This window comes from Danio aesculapii, chromosome 14, assembly GCF_903798145.1.
Source record: "Danio aesculapii chromosome 14, fDanAes4.1, whole genome shotgun sequence".
NCBI lineage: Eukaryota > Metazoa > Chordata > Actinopteri > Cypriniformes > Danionidae > Danio > Danio aesculapii.
The window spans coordinates 43,423,061-43,447,953 of NC_079448.1; the positions used below are offsets into that span (position 1 = coordinate 43,423,061).

The following is a 24,893-nucleotide window of genomic DNA, read 5'->3' on the forward strand; positions in this document are numbered from 1 at the left end:
CATGAAGATTTTGAGGTCAATCACAGAAACATTAAGAACATGTCTGTGTCATATTTCAATTTTAGATTTAAACAAAGATATTGAATGTCCTAATGTGAACAATAAAATAAATACTGTCAAAAATATTGTAATATTGCACATTATTTTATGATGTACATTAGATCATCAGTCTCAAACTGGATTCCTGAAGGGGTGCAGCTCTGCACAGTTTTGCTTCAACCCTAATCAAACACAGCTGATCTAACTAATGAAGGTGTTCAAGACTACTAGAGACTATTAAGCAGGTGTGAGTTGGAGGCTGTTGGAGCTAAACTGTGCAGAGCAGCGGCCCTCCAGGAATTGAGTTTGAGACCATTGCATTAGATCAGGGGTGTCCAAACTTAGTCCTGGAGGGCTGGTGTCCTGCATAGTTTAGCTCCAACTTCCTTCAACATACCTCCCTGAAGCAGGGTTCAACGCTAACGATTTTTTCTACTGGTCCGATTGGGCCAATAGTTCAGATATTTACTTGCCCTGCCAAAATTTTCACTGGCCACACCAAAGAAAAAAAAATTAAATAGCTATTTCTTAGCCACATATTTTAAATAATGTGTCAAAAATAATGTCTATAATTATTTAAATAATGTATTTAAATAGGGCTGCACGGTGGCGCAGTGAGTAGCAAGATCACCTCACAGCAAGAAGGTCGCCGGTTCGAGTCCCGGCTGGGTCAGTTGATGTTTCTGTGTGGAGTTTCCATGTTCTCCCCATGTTCGCGTGGATTTCCTCCGGATGTTCCGGTTTCCCTACAATCCAAACACATGCACTGTAGGGGAATTGGCTAGGCTAAATTGTCCATAGTGTGTGTGTGTGTGGATGTTTCCCTGTGATTGGTTGCAGCTGGAAGGGCATCTATTGCGTAAAACATATGCTGGATAAGTTGGCGGTTCATTCCGCTGTGGCGACCCGTGATAAATAAACAGACTAAGCCCAAAACAAAATGAATTAATGTATTTAAATAATATTTTTAAAAAATTTAATAAATGTGTAATGAGCAAAATTCTACGCCAAAAAAACTAAAAGAGCAGCATGGAAAATGTGAAGGTATTTATTGCAGTTCAAACTTATTTAACAAAAGGTGGCCCCAAATGGGCCAGTAATGATCCCGTCTACTGTACCAAGCGTCTCGCACACTGGCCCGGGCCATCAAGCAGTTCTTATTCTTGAGCCCTCCTAAAGGTTCTAGTATACCTAGAAAGAGCTTGATTAACTAGTTCAGGTTGGGGTTGGAATTAAAATATGCAGGACACCGGCCCTCCAGGACTGAGTTTGAACACCCCTGCATTAGATAGTTGATATTTATACACATAATGTACTGCATTTAATATAAAAGATAACCTTGTACTGTAGCATGTCTACCATAATAGGCAATTGGGCATACATGAAAATATCAACTAATCTATTATAAAGCAATATTTGTATTCATTTATTTTCCTTCGGCTTAGTTCCTTTATTTATTAGAGGTCGCCACAGCGGAATGACCTGCCAACTTATCCAGCATATGTTTTACACAGCGGCTGAACTTCCAGTTGCAACCCAGTACTGGGAAACACATTTCACATGAACACACACACACACTACGGCCAATTTAGTTTATTCAATTCAACTGTACCGCTTGTCTTTTTGGACTGTGGAGTAAACTGGAGCACCCGAAGGAAACCCACGGCAACACATGGAGAACATGCAAACTCCACACAGAAATGTTCACTGACCCAGCCGTGTTCTGTCATTTGTCCTACCTTGTCAGATTGTTCTACCTCCCATTCAAAAACTAGGAGGCACATTTTAATGACGCAATATGCTACCCGTCAGATTTTGCTACCAGTGTAAATTTTAATGTAGATTATATGAAGCTGTAATATCGCCCTAACTTACCTAATGCCTAACCCGAACAATTGACCTTCTTGCTGTGAGACAACAGTGCTAACCACTGAGCCACCGATATTTGCATTTTAAAATGCAGTTTGTATTAAAACGATATACAAACAAGAGTGAATGTGTTCATAACATATTGGAAACGCACAGTTCATGTGTCCTCACCTAAATTCCAGTTAAGAGTTAGCCTAGCATTCCTTTAAACATGTCGACGATTCAACGAATTGCTATTCAAGACAGCGAAAAAAATAAGTACTTTTCGCCACACGATGTTAATATTAGTCATTTTATATTTCCATTGCAAAACAGCTGTCAGATATTTAATATTTCGCTTTGATATTCAGCTACTTTCATCTTACCTCATTCTTTCACCGTTGCACGTTGGCTGAAACGCTTCTGTGAACGGCCTACTCGGATTTGATTGGCTATCAGTCGTTTCATCAGATTGGATTTCTGACGCAAATCAACTTTTTTCTGAATCCTTCTTAAGAAATAAACTATCTCTCCTCATTCTTTCTGACTTTCAGTGAACATATGCTCGCCGGAAAAAAAAAAAACAATTCAATAAAAAATAAATAAGAAATAATGTTTTATCTGACAATATGCTTTGTTAAAATATTAACTAGTCATTGCAGGTGAATAGGGTTAAACATAATTAATTATTAACTCCTTACTTCTCTAACTAACTCTTATATACCATTGAAGTCAGAATTACTAGCCCCCCTTTGATTTAAAAAAAAAAAAATTTAATATATTTCCTAAATGATGTTTAAGAGCAAGGGGATTTTCTTATTTTGTCTTATTTGTTTTATTTTGGCTAGAATAAAAGCAATTAAAAAAAAAAAACATTTTAAGGTGAACATTATTAGCCCCTTTAAGCTATATATATTTTTTGATAGTCTACAGAACAAACCATCGTACAGTAACAGTAACTTGCCTAGTTACTCTAACCTGTCTAGTTAACCTAATTAACCTATTCAATATTAAAAATAATCTCTCCGTTACACAAAAATTGGGGAAAAATATACAGGGGGGCTAATAATTCTAACTTCAACTGTATTAAAAAAAAACTCAAAACAGAGGGGTATGAAACAAAAATCTATCTATCTATCTATCTATCTATCTATCTATCTATCTATCTATCTATCTATCTATCTATCTATCTATCTATCTATCTATCTATCTATCTATCTATCTATCTATCTATCTATTATATATTTAGGCGACGTTTTTGCTATAAAAAAAAAAATTACGATGCAAATACCATTGTGGCAGGCAAATTGTTCATTGTTCAAATTAAATTGTTCATTTTGTTAAAATTAGCTGACATTATATAACATCATAAACATCCAGGCCCATCGATCATGTAATAATAGTTTCCGTCACACATTCCGCGACGCGCTTCAGACAGCTTAAAGCAAACGCCTTCACATTAAACTAGTGCTTCCTCTCGGGAATTTCTTCAGACATGCAACATAAACATAATATTTTCACTGCCCGTTTCCTGATTTGAGCAATAGGCGGAGTCGTGAACAGGACAGGTGAGTAATAAAAAAGCGTTCATCCGAGAGCAGTCTTCATTCAGGTCTGCTGCAGCTCCACAGTGTTCAGATGGGCAACTGGATAATCAATCACGGCCTCAGCGCCTTCATCGTGGTAAGAGCTTTTATTTAGCTCATTGTTGCATTCACTTTCAAAATTACTTATTTAGTTTTTACTTTAGTTATAAATTTACTTCTATAAACCATAAACTGTAATCAAACTGGTCTTCTGTTGATGTGTGTGTGTGTGTGTCTGTGTGTGTTTGTAGGTGGTGTGGATGGCCATAAACATCGCTCTGTTTGTCCACTTCTACTTGTTTTATGACCAAGGAGAGCGGTTTGAGTACACTCGAGAACTTTTAGGAGTAAGTAATGATGACTTTCTGAAGAATACAAAAGTTTTAAGTAATCAAAAGAGTAATACAGTTTTATATTTTGTACATTATAATGGGTTTATTTACCATGATTTTCAGAAGATGTAAACTAAAGGGTAATTCAGTGTAACAATATTTTAGATACACTCAAAAAATTATGTTTGCTGTTTGTTCAAACTATGTATTTAAAATGAGTTGAAACAACACAATTATTGAGTTTTGGGGGGCACTACTTAATTTTATTGTGTTCAATCTACTTAAATTTGTAAAAACTAATAAGTTAACTTAATTCCTTCATGTTGTCCAAACACAAATTGATTGAGTGTGGCACCCAGAATTTTTTACAGTGTACAAAAAAAAATCTTGTCAGGGATACATGGACCAAAATCAATTAGTTACATATACTGAAAGAGTTATACTGACATATACAGTTGAAGTCAGAATTATTAGCCCCCCTGTTAATTTTATTCCCCAATTTAACGGAGAGAAGATATTTTCAACACATTTCTAAACATAATAGTTTTAATAACTCATTTCTAATAACTGATTTATTTTATCTTTGCCATAATGACAGTAAATAATATTTTATTAGATATTTTTCAAGACACTTCTATACAGCTTAAAGTGACATTTAAAGGCTTAACTAGGTTAATTAGGTTAACTAGGCAGGTTAGGGTAATAAGGCAAGTTATTGTATAATGATGGTTTATTCTGTAGACTATTGAAAAAAATATATAGCTTAAAGGGGCTAATAGTTTTGACCCTAAAATGTTTTTTAAAAACTTAATAACTGCTTTTATTTTAGCCAAAATAAACCAAATAAAACTTTCTCCAGAAGAAAACATACTGTGAGAATTTACTTGCTCTGTTAAACATCATTTGGGAAATATTTTAAAAAGAAAAATAAATTCAAAGGGGGGTTAATAATTCTGATTTCAACTGTAAATATGCTGATCGGATCACAGTAGTGTGGCCCCGAAATATCAGCTGTTTGTCATGTTTAAATCGTTATGAGAAGTTTTGACTCATTTAAAATGCAGTTTAATATGATCACTGTTTTATATGTTTTACTACAGGTCAGAAAAAGCATGATGCTTAATATATACACAAATATGCTGAGCAGCATAAAGGGATTTACCCACTTTAAATATTTTATCAATTTTTCATGGAATGTGTAACAAAGAAGTTGTTAAGCAATTATATTCATTATCATAAGTATGGTCACCTAAAACCTTTAGGATAAGAACAATAATACATTTACATAATTAAAAAAAAAACTGAACTATTCCATATAACAAATTCAACTAAATATGATTTTTCTGTATTGTTTTTTGTTTTGTTAGGTATCCATAACATATTTTGTTAGAATGTCTGTAAAGTAAATCAGATTTTCATAAATATTTCATATGTATAAATTAAAAAGCGAGATGGATAGTGTTCTGCAGAAATCTATGATGGTGCATTCATTTATCCTGGGCACTGTATATGTTACTGATATTAAATTGTCACAAACATTACTTGAAAGGTAAAGGTCAGTTCATTTATAGAGCACATTTAACACCAAAGTGCTTGACAGTAGCACTATATTAAAATAAACATCAAAGAAAATGTAAAGCAAAATGTAAAACAATCAAGAATGCAATATTATGAGGCTAAAGAAAGTAAGTACTTTTTTTGGTAAGTAAAGTAGATTTTATGTGCTTTCTAAGTATTTAAAATGACCCAAGTAAATAAAATTTGATCAGAACAATAAAATAGGACATCTCTCCTTTGACTCATAATCAAAAGAGGAAGTATTTGATTTAATTTTATGACATGCACACTATAAAAATATTCAGAAATTAGTATTTTTCACATTTAATGAATGCTTTTGAATTGCATTATAGGACTTTTATCTTTCTTCCAAAAATTTTAACATTGAAAAGGTGACTGTTATGAACATTTGTAATAGTTTAAAGTGATATATTGAATGGATTGGGTGTCGTATATTACTGTACAAATACCTTATAACAAACTGCCTGTACACTTTATCTTATTATACCGAATTATTTCTTTATATAGTATTTATTATACAGTATATTAATTTAAAACTACTAAAATGTCATTAATAGTCACTTTGTTAACCGGTAGAGTTAAATTTCCAACATCAAAACTCAACAGAGCAGAGATCAACATCCCATAATGTAAATCACAACCGCAAATAAATGAAAAACACTTGTGAATTATAAAACATAGAAGCTCTTAATTAACAGATATGTTTTACTGAGCTATGCAGTAAAAGCATTGAACTTGAATGCAATATTGTTTTTATTTCCAGTCTGCATTGGCGTGGGCCAGAGCTCCAGCCGCCGTCCTCAACTTTAACTGCATGCTGATTCTCTTGCCCGTGTGCCGTAACCTGCTGTCTCTGCTCCGCGGCTCTTTTGTGGTAAACTGCTGTTACACACTTTAACCTTTTCGGTTCTCAACAAATTGTGAGACCGTCTGTGTCTGTCTGCCCTTCTGTCCACCTTTTTAGTGCTGTGGACGAACAGTGAGGAAACAGCTGGACAAAAATCTGACTTTCCACAAGCTGGTGGCCTACATGATTGCCCTAATGACAGGTAAACAGCAAGTTCATCGAAATGGTAACAGGAAGTTGTGCATAATAAACTAGGGTTAGGCTTTTAAACTGAATCATGCAGTCTGTGTTTACAGGAATAGACATACACACGCCTGCTTTTTTTCATGATGCAATAGGATAGTCAGATAGTTTTACTTTGTGAATAACACGGTTATCAGACATTAACCCACATTGCAGGTAGCTATTCATCTAGGCCAAATCTGATTAAACATTAACCAAGTAAAATATATTTGTCTGACTATAGACAAGATTTAAAATCAGCTTCATCTGTCAGGACTGCTCTAATAATACTAGGATGTTTGAATAAGACCATATAGAAGTCATAATGTGAATATTAATTTCATTACTGAAATATTGATAATCAATTGTTCTATAATTCTAGAATTGAAGATACATTTCAAGCATTTTCCATTCATTTGACTTAAATTGGAATGATATGCAACAATGTACAGTAAACTGACTATATTATTAATGTAAAATAATGCAAAATAGGGATGACACGGACTCAGTGGTTAGCACTGTCGCCTCACTGCAAGAAGGTTGCTGGTTTCAGTCCTGGCTGGGCCAGTTGGCATTTCTGTGTGGAGTTGCAGTTTCACTTTAACTCATGAACATTTCGTTCATGCCCCCGTGACAAACTGGGGTATTAGACCTAAATAAGGAGTAAGGACTGGTGAGCGTGTTATGGAATTTAATAACACACGACGAATGGAAAGAAAAAACTTTCGCATTTCGCGATGTGTGTGTGTGTGTGTTCGGTGCTTTACTGACAGCCGCATGTGTGGATCTTGTCACTTACTTCAATAATGCCACTAATATATGCTTACTCCACGTCTTAATTCCATTTCTGTTTAGTTCAGTTATGACTTTAGTTGGATTAAGGTAATCAAAAAACACTGTTTCGAGCTTAGGTAGGCCTACAGTTCAAAATTCATGTTTTTTTTTTTTTTTGTAGATTTATTTTTGGCCTTTTTGCCTTTATTAGATAGGACAGTATTAGACAGGAAGCGAAGTTGGAGAGAAAGAGAGGGGGGTAGGGAAATGTCCTTGAGCCGGGATTCGAACTTGGAACGCCCTGACGTGCTACTACACTACATGTCGACGCGCTAACCACTTGGCTATTGCATCAACTTAAAATTCATGTTTAACTGAATAAACAGTTAGTAAACACAAGTACATCTTATTGAACATAATTTATTTTCATCATCATTTATCATAGTAGAACAGTTTTTTAAGCAGTTTATGATGCATTTTGGAAACAGGAGCTGAGCCCCAGGTCTAATGCGCCACCTGGCTTGAGAAAGCCATTCTCAAAGACTTATTGTTTTGGTAGCACACATATTCTGAATGCCATCGGCGGAATTCATAGATCCATTTTAATCTAGATTAATCTAAATTAATTCCAAGATTACAGTGAGATTAATCTAGATAAAAAATGAATCTATGTCCACCTATAGAATAAACTAAATTAGCCGTACTATATGTGTGTGCATGTGATGGTGTACCGGTGTTTCCCAGTACTGGTTTGCGGCTGGAAGGGCATCTTCTGTGTAAAACATATCCTGGATAAGTTGACAGTTCATTCCGCTGTGGTGACCCCTGATGAATAAAGGAACTAAGCCAAAGGAAAACTAATGAATGACTTAATTATTTCATGATTATTAAAGCTAAATGTAAGATTCAGAAAGTGAACACAGTCAAAAATTTGAGTTTAATATTAACAAGACAAAATGTTCCTTAATACACAAACAAGCATTATTTTTAGACAACTTAATAGAATTTGTATTATTTGTTCTAAACTTTTTCGTTTTGAAATATAATAGCAAGTTTATTTTGGAGAAGCTTAATGTACCACAATTGTACAATCCCCCATAATAATCCAGAGTCCCTGTATTGGCCGAGCATCTACACTGTAAAATGTTCACTTACCAGTTTTTACAGTTTTAAGTGGATTGAACATAAAACAATTAAGTTTTTCTTTAAAAAAAACCTCAAGAATTGTGTTGTTTCAACTCATTTTAAAATAGTTTGAACCGTGCAAAGACAATATTCATTCATTCATTTTCTTTTCCTGTAAGTCCCTTTATTAATCTGGAGTCACCACAGTGGAATGAACCGTCAACTTATCCAGGGTATGTTTTACACAGAAGATGCCCTTCCAGCTGCAACCCATCACTGGGAAACATCCATACACACTTATCACACACATACACTATGGACAATTTAGCCTACCCAATTCACCTATACCACATGTTTTTGGACTTGTGGGGGAAACTGGAGCACCTAGAGGAAACCCACGCAAACACGGGAAGAACATGCAAACTCCACACAGAAATTCCAACTGACCCAGCCAGGGCTCGAACCAGCAATCTTCTTGCTGTGAGGCGATTGTGCTACCCATTGAGCCACCGTGCTGCCCCAAGACAATACTGAATGTTTCTAAATGTCTAAGAATGTCAGAGCAATTACGTAACTACAACTACATTTTTTTACTGAGGAACAATATTGTTGTAAACACTTTCATAATCTTTTTTCTAGCTGATGAACCATAAACAACATTTAGAAACAATCAGAATCAATCTGATATAGAACACATGCATTTAAAGCAGCATCAACCCTCATGTATTTATCGTTATTGATGTAAACAGGCATTAAACCTTGAAAAATTAATTCTGACATTATTAAATTCATTTGCAATTAAACAATTGCGCTAAACCAACCTTACAATTGTTTTAACAGCTATTTCATGTTGTATTTCCTGCTGGCCTTGTGTGTAATGTTGATCTTGTGATATCCTTTCTTTAACGCAGCGGTTCACACTATTGCTCACTTGTTTAATGCGGAGCGCTACAGCAACAGTTTAGAGGGTGAAGACGGAAATCTCGCTTTTGAGCTGTCCCTGCTCGAAGACTCCAGTGAATTAAACACCACTTACCTTAATCCCTTTCCCTCCAATTCTACGGTGAGTCAGATCCAGAACCATTTTGAGGGATGTAAACAAAAACAATGGTCCTAACCTACTTCCTGTTTTACATTTTTAATTTCTATAGCTTCCTAGAATACAAAAAGAGCTGCATATTGATAAATGATGTTATGAGAGCTGTTTTAACATTAAGTTATGATTGAATCGCCTCTTATTACAGTTATGAAATAGTTTAACAACAAGCAGGAAATGATTATGGGCCAATGACATGACCACATTGAAATGGTCTATTTATCTTTAGCATGATTTACAGAAGTCTTATTTAAAAATATCATTTGATCAAAATGATCATTTAATGGCATATTAAACGATTTATGGATTACAGAGTAGCCACAAAATACAAATTAAGTGTCTTTTTTATTGTTATAATTAATATTGAAATATATAAGATTTATTATGATAAGTGATTGTTTTATATATTTTAATAAGTACAGTGTTGCTGATGCTAGAATAGTTTGATGCATATTCTGACATCCTTTCACAAAAGATACTAATATTTAATATCTCTATGTTATATAAAATGAGTAAATTTTGTTCAGTTTAGTGCACTTTAATTTAGTGCACTTTGACCCATTTACTGCCATTCAAATTGAGTGAATTAGCCGGCAGCTAGCTCCCTGCAACTTTTACATAGTCGCTCACTGAAGCTAAGCAAGACTGCACCCGGTCAGTACCTGGATGGGAGATGGATTAGGTTGCTGCCGGAAGTGGTGTTAGTGACCAGCAGGGGGTGCTCAATTTGTGTTCTGTGTGGGTCCTAATGCCCCAGTATAGTGAAGGGACTCCATACTGCTCAAATGAGACTCTATGTGGTTGTTAAAAATCCCAGGATATCCTTTGAAGAAGAGTAGGGATTTTCCTGGCCTCTTAACTATCCACATATGATAATTGGCTTCATCAATCAGCTGGTGTGCAGTCTGGCACAATATTGCTGCTGTCACATCTTCCAGGTGGATGGTGCACCTTGGTGGTGGATGAGAAGATTCCCCCCAAAATGTGTAAAGCGCTTTGAGTGTCCATAAAACGCTATATACATGTAAAGTATTATTATTAAAGTGGGGGGGAGGGTCATTCAGTTTTATTTCAATGTATACTTTCATTCAGCTAGAATGCGTTAAAATGTTCAAAAGTGACAGTAAATATGTTTAGAATTTGTTCACAAAGACTTACATGTTATTATCAGCAATGTAGGCTAAAAAAATTAAGAAATAAAAAGGTTTTACTCAAAAAGTGTAGCAATCACAGGAATGAAAAACATTTTAAATGAACCCTTTTCACAAGACTGTTATGATGCATTTAATGGTCATCATACGCTTAAATCCTTGAAAGTTTTAAATATAAATATTTATATACAGCTGAAGTCAGAATTATTAGACCCCTTTGATTTTTTTCTTCTTTTTTTAAATATTTACCAAATTACATTTAACAGAGCAAAATAATTTTCACAGTATGTCTGACAATATTTTTTCTTCTGGAGAAAGTTTTATTTTGGCTAGAATAAAAGCAGTATAATTAAAAAAAAAAAAACATTTTAAGGTCAAAATTATTAGCCCCTTTAAGCAATATTTTTTTTTGATAGTCTACAGAGTAAACCATCATTATACAATGACTTGCCTAATTACCCTAACCTGCCTAGTTAACCTAATTAACCTAGTTAAGCCTTTAAATGTCACCTTAAGCTGTATAGAAGTGTCTTGAAAAATATCTAGTAAATATTATTTTCTGTCATCATGGCAAAGATAAAATAAATCAGTTATTAGAAATGAGTTATTAAAACTTTTATGTTTAGAAATGTGTTGAAAAAATCTCTCCGTTAAACAAAAATTGGGGGAATAAAATAAATGGGGGGGGGGGGGCAAATATTTTGACTTTAACTGTATATTAATGTATGTACATTTATATGTATTCATGTATCTATTATATCATCTTTGCATCAAATTAAAAAGTTACCGCTTGTGTAAAGCATTTCTAATGCAGCGTTTATGGGGCAGGACTGTAAATTTGACATTGTTCTTTCTTCAAGCTCCCGTTATCAGTCTCATACTATTTTTTTCCTTGTTCTGAAAGTCTTGATAACACTGTCATGGAGGTTTTCCTTTTATTATTTCAGCAATTGGGATTGTAAAACAAATATTTGTTGTACTCTCCCATTCCCTGTGCTCTAACTATGACGACTTCTGCTACTGAGAAACCCGCAAATGTAAAGAGTCCATTAGCAGTTTTAATATTGCAACAATATTAAAAAAACAATCTTACGCCAAACTTATGAGCACGAAAGATTGATCTCTCTTTCTTCTGTATTGTGATATGCCTGCTATAATTGTGTTTTTCCTTGTGTTCCAGACTCCAATGATCTTCGTATTCACCAGTATTGCGGGTCTCACAGGAGTCGTCATAACTCTCGCCCTCATCCTCATGATAACTTCATCAATGGAAGTCATTCGCAGAAGCTATTTTGAGGTCTTCTGGTACACGCATCACCTCTTCATCGTCTTCTTTGCCGGTTTAGTTTTCCACGGCGCAGGGTAAGACCCATCAATTAGCTGAGCCTAATTATTCGACTAATCTACAGTAGATACATTTACATTTAGTCATTTAGAAGAGACGTACAATTGAAGAGGCATTCAGTGATTCAACAAGAAGAGGCAACACACATAGGAAATGCTAATTATACAAAGGAACTGTTGGTGCTCAGAGAATTAAGAGCTAGAGTAAGAAGGGGGAGTGTTTATTTCAATAGAAAGAGAGAAGAGTGTTCTTACAGGTGGTTTATCAAGCCCACTCACATGTGTGAAGCACACTTCATTAATGCAGTTTTTTATATAAAGTTATTGTAAGAACGTGCAAATGTGCAAAACATGTGCAAGTGTCGGTTAAAGTGTCAGAGAGATGAAAGGGTGTGTTTTCTACAGGTGGTTTGTCAAGCCCACTCACCTGTGTGAGGCACTCTCAGAATTGCATGAGGTTTTGAGATTTTGAAGTGTAAACTGTGGCTATTTGGTTTCCAGGCGTGTTGTCCGAGGACAGGTCGAGACAGATCCGCCTCACAATAATTCCTTCTGCGAAGATCAGCCGGATAACTGGGGGAAGATTCCTGAATGTCCAATTCCTCAGTTTGCCGGAGGGTTTCCTCAGGTAAATGCTGTGAATGCTATTGTTGGAGCCATTTCCTTCTTTCAATTATTATTCTGGACTGAATAGTTTAATTTGTTTATTACTAGGTTTATGTCTGATGATTATTGTTTAGTATTCATGTTTGAGTATTTGCTTTGATGTTTTGATTTTGTGCATGAAGACTTTTACTCTATCAATGCAAATCGGGATTTAAGGCAGCTAATGTAGTAGGTGGGGTCAGTAAGGGAAGAGAAAACTATTTTCAGACTGTGAGATGGTATCTGGTGCTACTGATTAGAAATGAATCTATGTCACTGATTTGATGGATCACGATGTGATGAAAATGAATGACAAAAAGACTCACGCGTCATTGTTTGCCCTTAAGGCTGATTTATACTTCTGAATCAAACACATGCGTATGCTCTGGCACAGCCTACACATGGTCGCATAACCCTCGCCCATGGTCGTTGCCGGTGCTGACACGCACCTCTCAAAAAATGTAACTACACATCGCAACGACACGTAGCGCAAGCTCTGTGATTGGACAGCTTGGTAGTGCTGAGGAGTGTGGGCGGGGGTAAGAGCCGCGCAAGCCTGATGGAGCGAATATTTGGTGTGGAGTCCTGTGAAGGAGCTCCAGATGGAAACTGTTGTTTTGTGTTTACCTTATGATTAAAGTTGTTGCACGTCTGCCGATTCCTGCCTCAAAATGAGCGAGTTTGAGCTACTTGTACATTAAGGCAACGTTTAGAAAAAACAAAACACCAGCGAAGAAACCCGACACAGAGGAACATAAACACCTACTGCCAGCTAGCGTTTTGGAAGTGTTATTGCAGAGCGATTTATTGGTAACACTTTACATTCGTTAAATTATAGTTGTTCATGCTTAGCTTTTTTGTGTTCGAAGTGACTTGCAAATTATATAAAAAAGCATTTCATATCACCAAAAAGCAGCAATATATAGTGACAAGTTTCAGTTAAGCCATGGTCACACTGCACTTTTATAGTCTTCCATTCATAGATAATAGACTTCCATTCAGACTGGAATCACAAGTTTGTGCAACAAGTTTCACTTGTCGCTGCTTCCATAAGTTCAAGCTTGGTGAACTTTGACCTCACGTGAAGAGAGGGCTCTGGCTGCAGACTTGGTGCAGTGCAATCTGAGCTGCATCCAATGCTTTTTAATGGGCTCACCTAACCCCACCCCTAACCCTACCCCTTACAGTGACATCACTCACTCCATTTGAGTGCATTGTGTCTGACATTGCATCATTGAGTGATGCAATCTCAGCTTGCATCATAAAGGCTGCACCCAGATACTGTTGCATGTGATTGAGTGAGATCTACTGACCGTCTTCCCATACGAGCGGGTGCAGCCATTGGAATCTGTTTGGCTGAAGACTACCACTCTCATTCACTTCCATTGATTTCTAGACATTAAAAACAGCCCTGTCTGCTGCTTGAAGTTGCAAACTGGTAATTTATTATTATACTATTCTCCTTTTTATGTATAGTCATAACCATTGAACAGGAACTTGTTAGTAGAGCAAGTTAGTTTGACCGTTTTCTGCCATTTATTATTCCTAGTCATTTCTCCCATAGGCAACTGAATCGGAAGTAAAACAATAGCAAAAAACAAGAAAATTTCCGCATTGAAGAATAAGGTCAATAGAAGATCAAATATTTTAAATATGGAAATATATATCCAAAACATTTAACTTACCCATTCTTGTCTTTGAAAAACTTTTTGATCCACTTCAATATTGTTATTGAGTCCTTGTAATGGAGTGTTTGAAGAAAAGTGTCTGGTACATGTGGAGAGGAAAGAGTTTGTCTCCTACAGATGGTTTTTCAAGCCCACTAACCTATAAGAGGCACACTCAGAAATGCACAATGATTTCCCAGAAATATGGAGTATATATAAGACTTTGTCTGGTGCATCTAAAAATAAAAAGTGCACATTAATGTTAACAAGCACAACTTTGGATTGTCCCCATTATGCATTAAAAAGGGTTATATTTTGGTTTTGGGGGTGTCCAACAACAGTCAAAAAGGTAAAAAAAACACTCTAGTTGTTTTCTAATATGCATTTATTTTTACCTTATTATTCCAACAACTCCCATATGATTCGTTCAGCGATTCATTTGTTCCCCAAACCCCTCTTTAGCGCGATGCTAATCTGCGCTGATTGGTCTGATGACCCAGTCTGTTGTGATTGGTCGACTGCGTTCAGTGTGAGACAAAGAAAAATGCCCACCAAAGGCTTATCAACAAGTAGTCAGAGTGCAGAGTGTATGTGTGAGCCCAGTGCAGGACTGCATTAAAGCAATGCAGTTAAACACCAGCATATTGCTCTATTCTTAACCATGACACACATTCAGTATTAATCCACACAGTGGCAAAAGCTAATCTGTTTTGAAACCTGACCGTCGCACGTGTGTTGGAAAAGCTGATGATGGCCATAGACAAAAATCGCAGAGGATCCCAAGCTCACAAACGCATTTAAATCTGGAAACAAAGCGGGACACATCGCGCTTTCATCGTGGTTTAAGACAGGATTTGAGAACATAAAGAGTTAACCAGATACTGTACAAGCAGTTACAAGTAACAAAACACAATTAAATACATAATTTGCAAGCCAGAGAAAACAAGGAGGCAACCATTTTAATCACACTTAAGTTACTTACACTTGTGAAACGGAGGAAGAAACCGATCCATGAACTGTGCACTGTAAAGTTCCTGTCAAGCTCTGACAAAGTCCCATACATCAATAGTCTTTTCTGATCTTTCCTTTAACAAACGGGCGATGAATCTACATGTAAGCATGTAGATTGCTGAAGCACTCGTCAGAAAAATAACGGGAACACAGCACAAGGCTGGGGCTATAATGCTGAGGTATTTTTGCGAATATAAACTTCAGCCACTGACTCTTTACAGCCTCATGTTTGGGTAGGGAAAATAACACTAATCTTCCCTCACACTTCAGAGCACAGCCTTTTCGCGACATCATTCAACCGGGATCTGCTACAGTGTTTGTCTTATTTTTTCTTTCTATAGTATTTGTGGGTGGTGCCGGGGGCTTCAATTTTCCCAGGTCTGTGCGTGCAACAAATGGGCGGGGCTTGAGTTCAGTATCGACGTCACGCTGGGACAGCTACAGACTCATTAGCACTAGGAGTCAACTCTTTCAAAGATGAATCAATAGTCTTAAACACCGTCCACATAAGATTTCACTCCACTTAGAGCTGTGTTACACACTACATGAAAGGTCATTTTCAAAATCCCGTAATAGGGGCTCTTTAATAATACATTAGTAAATGTTAAACTATGATTAATGAATGCTGTACAGGTATGGTTACATTTTTAGTTCATGTATGTCAACATTAACTAATGGAACTTTTTTGTAATGTGATTTGTTTCTCTTTTAAATTTTCTGATTTCCCCGTCACAGACCTGGATGTACGTTATTGGACCGATGATAATTTACATTTGTGAACGGCTGCTTCGTTTCATTCGGTACATGCAGCCTGTCACTTACAGGAAGGTATGTTTTGTCAAAATGGTCTTCTTCATTGATCACGATTGCTCTGAAATGGCCTGAAACTGTTTTCATTCTGTTATGGCAGATTGTGATCCGCCCATCTAAAGTGCTGGAATTGCAACTGGTGAAGCCTGGATTCAGCATGGATGTGGGCCAGTATGTGTTCCTCAACTGTCCAGCTATTTCCCAGCTGGAGTGGCACCCGTTCACCTTGACTTCAGCCCCAGAAGAGGACTTCTTCAGTGTGCACATCCGCTCCGTTGGAGACTGGACTGAAAAGCTCCTCAAGATGGTCGAAAAGCTACCAGAAGGTGGACAAGGACCCAAGTATGTGGATTTTTATTATGACATAGAACTATTGTTTTCAGGGTTGCCAGGTTTTCATTTCCTCTTGCACCTTACGAAAGTGTAATCTTCCTTGTAGGGTTTTTATCATTGGTAGAATATAAATTTGGTAGAGTAAAATATATTGGTGCAACCATATAAATATATCTGATGCAATATGTCAACCCTTTAACCTGCTGAATAATAATTATAATAAAACATAGTTTGTTGTTAAAGTAGCACAATTCTATGGGGAATCTGTGTATTTGGTAACCCTGACATTGTGGGTTTCCAGATAACCATCAACAATTTATTAATCTAAAGAACATTTCTATCTAAGACGGTTTTCATGTTTTAAATGCCAATAGCGGATTTGGATTGATGTCAAAATTTGGTCAGTTACCTGTATGTGCGGCTATACTGCCAACACTTGGTAGTAGTAAACGGCAAGTTCATATAGTAATATATACTCACCACTTTATTAGGTACACCTGTCCAACTGTTCGTTAATGCAAATTTTAATTAGCCAATCACATGGCAGCAATATTGCATTCAGGCATGTAGACATGGTCAAGACGATCTGCTGCAGTTCAAACTGAGCATTAGAATGGGGAAGAAAGGGGATTTAAGTCACTTTAAACGTGGCATGGTTGTTGGTCACCGACAGGCTGGTCTGAGTATTTCAGAAACTGGGATTTTCACGCACAACCATCTGTAGGGTTTACAGAGAATAGTGTGAAAAAGAGAAAATATTCAGTGAGCGGCAGTTCTGTGGGCACAAATGCCTTGCTGATGTCAGAGGAGAATGGCCAGACTGGTTTGAGCTGATAGAAAGGCAACAGTAACTCAAATAACCACTCATTACAACTGAGGCATGCAGAAGACCATCTCTGAACACGTCGAACCTGGAGGCGGATGGGCTACAGCAGCAGAAGACCACACTGGGTGCAACTCCTGTCAGCTTAGAACAGGAAACTGAGGCTACAATTCACACAGGCTCACCAAAATTGGACAATAGAAGATTTGAAAAACGTTGCCTGATCTGATGAGTCTCAATTTCTGCCGCAACATTCGGGTGGTCGGGTCAGAATTTGTTGTCAACAACATGAAAGCATGGATCCATCCAGCCTTGTATCAATGGTTCAGGCTGGTGGTGTAATGGTGTGGGGGATATTTTCTTGGCACACTTTGGGCTCATTAGTACTAATTGAGCAATGTGTCAACGCCACAGCCTACCCGAGTATTGTTGCGGACCATGTTCATCTCTTCATGACCACAGTGTACCAATCTTCTGATGGTTAATTCCAACAGGATAATCCACCATGTCATAAAGCGCGAATCATCTCTGACTGGTTTTTTTGAACATGAAAATGAGTGCACTGTACTCAAATGGCCTCCACAGTCACCATATCTTAATCCAATAGAGCACCTTTGGGATGTGGTGGAACGGTAGATTCGAATCATGGATGTGCAGCAGACAAATCTGCAGCAACTGCATGCTATCGTGTCAAAATGGACCAAAATATTTCCTTATAGGATTAAGGCAGTTCTGAAGGCAAAAGGGGGTCCAACTCGGTATTAATAAGGTGCATCTAATAAAATGGTGGGTGAGTGCATCGCTGCTATATATATATATATATATATATATATATATAATTGGGTGAGCTGGGTGAAGATTTTAGCATAATATTTCATTTACTTGACAAAAAAGAAGAACAAACGTGGATGTTTTAAGCTTAACTATGTAAAACAACACATAGAAAGAGTAATATATCATCATTAATATATTGGCGTCTTATTTTTACGGCAGGATGGGTGTGGACGGCCCTTTTGGAACAGCAAGTGAGGATGTTTTTCATTATGAGGTCAGCATGCTGGTGGGAGCGGGGATTGGAGTGACCCCATTTGCCTCCATTCTGAAATCCATCTGGTACAAGTTTAAGGACTCAGACCCCAAACTACGAACAAAGAGGGTAAGAATGAATGAGAAGAAAATAAGGGAGCAGCGTGCAAAGGTCAAAAATAATCAATCCCATTGTTGTCATGTTATCATAAATTTAGCTTTCATGTTCTAGATAATGAACTCCGGCATTCCTTGAGACTCAGTTTCCTTTTCATTTCTGATGTTTGTGTTTAGATTTACTTCTACTGGCTGTGTAGGGAAACGCACGCCTTTGAGTGGTTTGCAGATCTGCTGCAAGTGCTTGAAAGAGAAATGGAGGAACGAGGAATGAGGCATTTCCTCACGTATAAACTCTACCTCACCGGATGGGACCAGAGTCATGTACGTGCAATAAACCCATTTGAAAAGCAAATTGACCCAAGTTCAAATGTGAGTAATGTGTGTGCGTGTGTGTCATGGGATATCTAATCTTGCATTTACAGGCAGACCATGCCATGGTGCATTTTGATAAAGATACTGATATCATCACTGGCCTAAAGCAGAAGACTCATTATGGGCGGCCGAACTGGGATAAAGAATTTGAACAAGTTCGTCAAGAAAACCCATCGTAAGTTGACCATGTTGTTTCTTCCTTTTTCCACCTGGTATTAACATGATATTTCAGTGATCTGGTCACAAGCGGTACACCAAGGTGTATTAATGATTCCACCAGGTAATAAAGGGATGGTTTACACAAAAATGTATTATTTACTCACACTTGTAAGACCCTTGTTCAACTTCGTAACACAAACAAAGATATTTTAGATGAAACCCGAGAGCTCTCTATAGACTGCAAGGGTCGTCCAACATTGAAACTCAAGAAAGGAACCAAGAATTTCCTCAAAACAGTTTCATCAGTGATTCAATGGTAATTTTAGGCCCATTCCCAATTCTATTTTTGTACCCCTACCCCTTAAAACCAAGTGTGAAGGGGAAGGGCTTCAAAATTTACCCCTAAGAATTGGGACAGCACTACAGCACCTGCACACGTCATCATATGTCATCGCAATCTCTTGCTTCATGTGAGATCAGACAATCCCGACTGCTGTAGTGATTCCAGTTGTGCTATGTTTTGGGTTTAATCTCCAGGAAATCACTGAAGGCAACAATATCATGTTATCATAACGATCTAATGTGGCAATAAGATCGAAACTGTACTGTGCATTTACACCGTGGCCATATTCATCTATGTAAACACACAAAAACAACATTAACATTATAGCAGACACTGTAAAAAGGTCATTCCCAGCCAATAGACTGTTCTGAAAGGGTAATTGAGTGTCACAATGTTGTGGGACCGCTGTACAGGAGTTATTATTATGGATTATAGATAGCGAAATTTAGCGGTTTTTATTTTAGCGTTTTTTTAAAAAGCATGATGGTAAAATACAAACGCAGTTATGAATATAATGAAACATGTGCTTGTTTGCTGTAAAAATCCGTAATAATGACAAAAAAATACTAATTTGTTGATCTCCTTACTTCCGGGTGCAGCTATACTGCCGTTGTGGCTGGTGTATTCTGGGAAATTTTCTTAAACCTTGGTTTCGACTGTGGTCCTGAAAAATCTCCTTTCGAAGGGGTGTATACCCCTTCCCCTTAGCCCTACGCCTTCAAGCTAAAGAGAATTGGGTAAGGGGTAGAATTTGGATTGGGCCTTTATGTAGCTACGACAAGAATCCTTTTGTGCCCCGCTGACATTGACATTATTCTTTCATCTAAAAGTGGACACTGGAAACTTAGGCCCAATCCCAATTCTATTTTTGTACCACTACCCCTTCCCCCCCTTAAAACCAAGTGTGAAGGGGAAGGGCTTCAAAATTTACCCCTAAGAAATGGCACTACAGCACCTGCACATGTCATCATGTCACCGCGATCTCTTGCTTCATATGAGATCAGACAATCGCGACTGCTGTTGTTATTCCAGTGGTGTTATTTTTTGGCATTTATCTTCAGGAAATCATTGAAGGCAACGATATAATGTTATCATAATGATATAATAATGACAAAATGTGCCAATAAGATTGTAATTATACTGTGCATTTACACCCTGGCCATATTCATCTAGACACACGAAAACAACATTATAGCAGACACTGTAAAAAGCTCATTCCCAGCCTCTAGACTGTTCTGACAGGGTATTTGAGTGTCATTGAGTGACAGAATGTTGTGGAACTGCTGTACAGGAGTTATTAATAGCGATTATAGATAGCGAAATTTAGCGGTTTTTATTTTAGCGTTTTTTTTTAAAAGCATGAAGGTAAAACACGAACGCAGTTATGAATATAATAAAACATATGCTTGTTTGTTGTAAAAGTTCATAATAATGACAAAAAAAATACTAATTTGTTGGTCTTCTTACTTCCGGGTGCAGCTATACTGCTGTTGTGGCTGGTGTATTCTGGGAAATTCATACCCCTTGGTTTCGAGTGTGGTCCTGAAAAATCTTCATTCGAAGGGCTATCTACCCCTTCCCCTTAGCCTTACGCCTTCAAGCTAAAGAGAATTAAGACACCCCTACCCCTTGACGTGAATGCGCAAAACGAGGGGTAGGGGTAAGGGCTAAGGGGTAGAATTGGGATTGGTCCTTATTGGCTCAAGACTTCTGCTCTCATTGAGTTCCAGCCATAAAAATAACTTGATGTTGCAAATTTGTATTTTCTTATGATTTTGTTTCTATGTATTCTCATAAACACACTTGTTTGTAAAGCAAACAGTGACCGTTTATTGCCGTTTGTTAATTCTAGTCATTCATCCATAGGCAAATGAATCAAAAGTCCTAAAACGATCACATAATAAGAGCTCTCTTCCGCATTAAAGATTATTATTCAAGGTTAATAAACTGTACGCCAGCAGCATGGCACGCATACGATACACAGTGCTCTTGTAAACACTCATCCTGAACTGATGCTGAAGAGAGTAAATTGGAATAAAATCATTATTTTGGGGTTTTTGTGCACACAAAAGTAATCTTGTAGCTTTATAAACGTACAGTTGAAGCACTGATGATACATAAACTGTTTTAAAGATGTACTTGGTTTCCTTCTGGGATATGATTAGGCCCACACGGAATCTGTGCATGCAGAATTCCGCAGATTTTCTGCAGATTTCCGCAGAACTCCACAGATTTCGAGCCCATTATTAATTCTGTTTATTTACTTGAGTAAATGTGTGTAAATCTTTATTTATTCACTTTTTAAATTAATTACAGTAATATTATTGACTAATATGAAAACGTTCATCTGATTTATGTACAATACAGTTTGTCCAGTAATATTTTCTGTGTTTTAGTAGATATATTATATGAGAGACTTGCTTTGTTTACCAAATAAAGTGAAGCTAATTGGATTTGCATTTTAAACAATAAATAAAGTGTTATGTTTTATTTCACACATTAAGGTTTTAGTTATGACACTCCCAAAATAATTCAGCAGAAATTCGCAGATTTTTACCAAAATTCTCAGCAGAAACAGCAATAAACGTCCGCAGATTCCGTCTGGCCCTAGATATGATTTTTCAATACCCCTGCGGTCTATAGTTGTGATGGCTGCTTTCAAAACACTGCTTCATAATGCTTCAAAACCTTTGCGAATCTTTTGTTTTGAATCACTGCTTCAGAGGAGGCATCAAATTGGCAACATCACATATTTCCAGTAAACAGGGCTTCACTACATCATTTTTAAATGTTTTGAAAATTCAATGATTCTCCACTAGGGGGACGATCTGAGGAATATCATAATCCATGAGCGATCACACGGATCAACGCACAGCGCAGTGGCAAATCACTGAATAATTTCATAGCTTTTTTATCATCTCTGATCAGTTTGTAGATGCTTTAATAAGACATTTATTGCATGAAAAGGAACAATAATAGTTAATAGACTCTTGTTGACCTGTTTAGCATAGCCCAAGAATATACTCCTTGAAAATTGATAAAGGATGGCATATTATGCAGACACTTCATATTTTATGATATTAGACCATAAGCTAAGTGCACTTGATAGAGTATACTTTTAATGTAACGTTTGTAGTGGGTTTGAAAAAGGCTAATGTAATCCAATGTTGAGCATTTGTCGCAGTTACACGCTTCTGACCAGCAGATGTTACTAGCATATGGTGTTTTGAATGCTTCGAAACAGTGAATCATTTTGCAAAGCAATTGAGTCAACTGTTTTAAAGCATTGTTTCTTCCTTCACTAGTCAATGGAGGGTCAGAGATCTCTCGGATGTCAACTAAAATATCCTAGTGTTATAATGAGGAACGTATACTAGGGCTGTATATATATATACCCTAGTATATATACTAGGGACAATAAATCATTTCAGCATCAAAATCGGAATGTGCACATTCGCAATAGTCACATCACAGGATATGCAATGTCCAGTCTGAATTCTATTTGAGAATTTTTGTCTTGTTTCTAGTCCAAAAATCGAAATTTCAAAGCAAAAACAAGATTATTTTACTGAACCCATTGGTAGATTTTTGACCTATTACTTCTGAACGATTTTTTTTTTGTTTATTTGGACTAGAATCAAGACAAAAACTCCAAGAAAGAATTTGCATTGTGATTATTGAATTTATGTGCCAGAATACTCTCCAGAACAACGTTAAATGGAACTATTCAAGCCATCTGGTGAAACTGTATTCGAAACACAATGTGTAATCGCAAAAAAATAAAATATCGCAATATCAGATTTTCCAATATCATGCACCCCTAACGTATACAGCACAGTACTTTAAGTATGCCTTGTTTTGTAAATGCCTCATTTTGGTGCAAAGCCAAAAGGTGGTCTTCAAATGCATTTGACAACATGATTACTCACTCCACGAAAGCAATTTAATTAATGGAAGTGATTGAAAGTGCACGTTTAAAACACTGGACCCCATTTTCACCAGTATCTATCACTGTCCAGTTGATCGAATTGACAAAACTGTAGGGATGTAACGATTCACAGTGAGCCGGTTGAAAATCCATTTAAATATGTGAGGATTCAAGCTGTTAAAAATGTTGAATGAATCGCAACACATTTTTTTGAACAGAGGGTTTACGAACGCAAACTCGCTTTACCTGCACTTCAGCAGCAAGCAAGAGGTGGAGTGGCAGACTAACGACAGACTAACTGTGTGCAAATACAGCGAAAAGACGTTTACTTACACTAACAGAACAACTAATATGATGCGGCGCATAAATCGTCAGAACAGTGAAAAACTACTGTTACAGACGTCTAAAAAAACTATTAATAAGCCAAACCACATGGACCAGATGATTTGCAACTCTGCTTGCTCCGACTAAGAGTAGAGTGCTATGTAGATCACATGGTGCATCATTTAGTTTGTTTAAATTAACGAGTCTTCTTTAATTTGTATTATTATGATTATTTTATTTATTTTTTAAATAGCAATTTGGTTATAGCAGTAAATGTATTGTTTTGCTAAAAATGTGCAGCATTTAAGAAAAAATGAAAGGGCTCTTCACCTTAAATTGGTTTCAAATAATTTTGGTTTAAAAATCGTAAGATTAATATTGTGAATCGTATCGAATCGTGAGTCAAGTGAAGTGTTACATCCCTACAAAACTGCATTTTAATGCCCGTTGTAAAATACCCCAACAGTAAGTGTTTACTTTCACAATACACAGGTCTGTGGTGGGAACGTTCCTGTGTGGCCCACAAGCCTTAGCGAAGGACTTGGAGAAGAAATGTGTGAAATATTCTGATGTTGATCCACGAAGAACCAAGTTTTACTTCAACAAAGAGAACTTTTGAGGAAACATTAAGGAAATCGAATTCACTTGAAGAACTTTCACAATACACATTGTGCTGCAAGATCAAGATATGGCATTTTACAACATTCCACACTATTGTGACGAGAAAAATAGAAGAGCGAATTCCCCCTTCTGGAAATTGAGCACGTCTCTAGAAGGCACTAATCCCACGTCTGAGGCTAAGGTTCATTTATTGTATTTCTCGTTCATGGTCTGGCTCTCCAAGTTCCTGGTTAGAGTCATCAGGAATCCAGGAAATCAGATGAGTGTAAAGAAGTTTAAAGCTCTAAAATTAGCAGAACAAGAAGTTACTGAAAAAGACACTGATGTTTTGGAAATTTCACCTTTTTCTTGAAAGCAAAACAGGAAATGTCTTAATTATATGAACAACTGTGGCTGCGTAGCCTTTAAACAAAATGTATCACAAATGTATGCTGTACATATGTTTTTGTTTGTTTCCTTCATTTGTTTGTTTCAATTGTTAGTTTTGTTTGTTCATATGTATTTTTGTTTGTTCATTTGGTTTACTTCATCCGTTTGTTTGGTTTAATTTTTTATTTGTTTTGTTTGTGGTTTCATTTGTCTGTTGATTTTGTTTGGCTCATTTATTTGTTTCGTTTGATTTGTTAGTTTCACTTTGTTTTGTTTAATTTTTGTTTTACTTGTTTGTTGTTCTTCTAATGTTTACAAAATAAAATATGACAGCAGGAATTAATTTCTGCATTAACAAAAAAAAAGCCTGGTTGTTGTTTCGTTGTTTGGTTTGGTTTGG

General features: G+C 36.6%; 1 protein-coding gene across 1 annotated transcript; it reads left to right on the forward strand.

The window, feature by feature from the left end:
* Positions 1-3,397: 3,397 nt before the first annotated feature.
* nox1 (NADPH oxidase 1) lies at positions 3,398-24,836 on the forward strand. The gene is made up of 13 exons (XM_056472127.1): positions 3,398-3,570; positions 3,725-3,820; positions 6,147-6,257; positions 6,348-6,432; positions 9,263-9,414; positions 11,779-11,960; positions 12,444-12,570; positions 16,001-16,093; positions 16,176-16,417; positions 18,225-18,387; positions 18,552-18,698; positions 18,800-18,924; positions 23,996-24,836. Exons 1-13 carry the CDS (start codon positions 3,526-3,528, stop codon positions 24,120-24,122), a joined length of 1,695 nt encoding a protein of 564 aa, XP_056328102.1. The 5' UTR covers positions 3,398-3,525; the 3' UTR covers positions 24,123-24,836.
* Positions 24,837-24,893: the final 57 nt, after the last annotated feature.

What these genes read in the sequence shown, in the direction of transcription:
- nox1 (XM_056472127.1), top strand. Translation starts at nt 3,526, where the DNA reads ATGGGCAACTGGATAATCAATCACGGCCTCAGCGCCTTCATCGTG. An exon ending in TTAGTTTTCCACGGCGCAGG is followed by an intron (nt 11,961 to 12,443) that starts GTAAGACCCATC and finishes TTTGGTTTCCAG; the next exon opens with GCGTGTTGTCCGAGGACAGG. An exon ending in GTTCGTCAAGAAAACCCATC is followed by an intron (nt 18,925 to 23,995) that starts GTAAGTTGACCA and finishes CACAATACACAG; the next exon opens with GTCTGTGGTGGGAACGTTCC.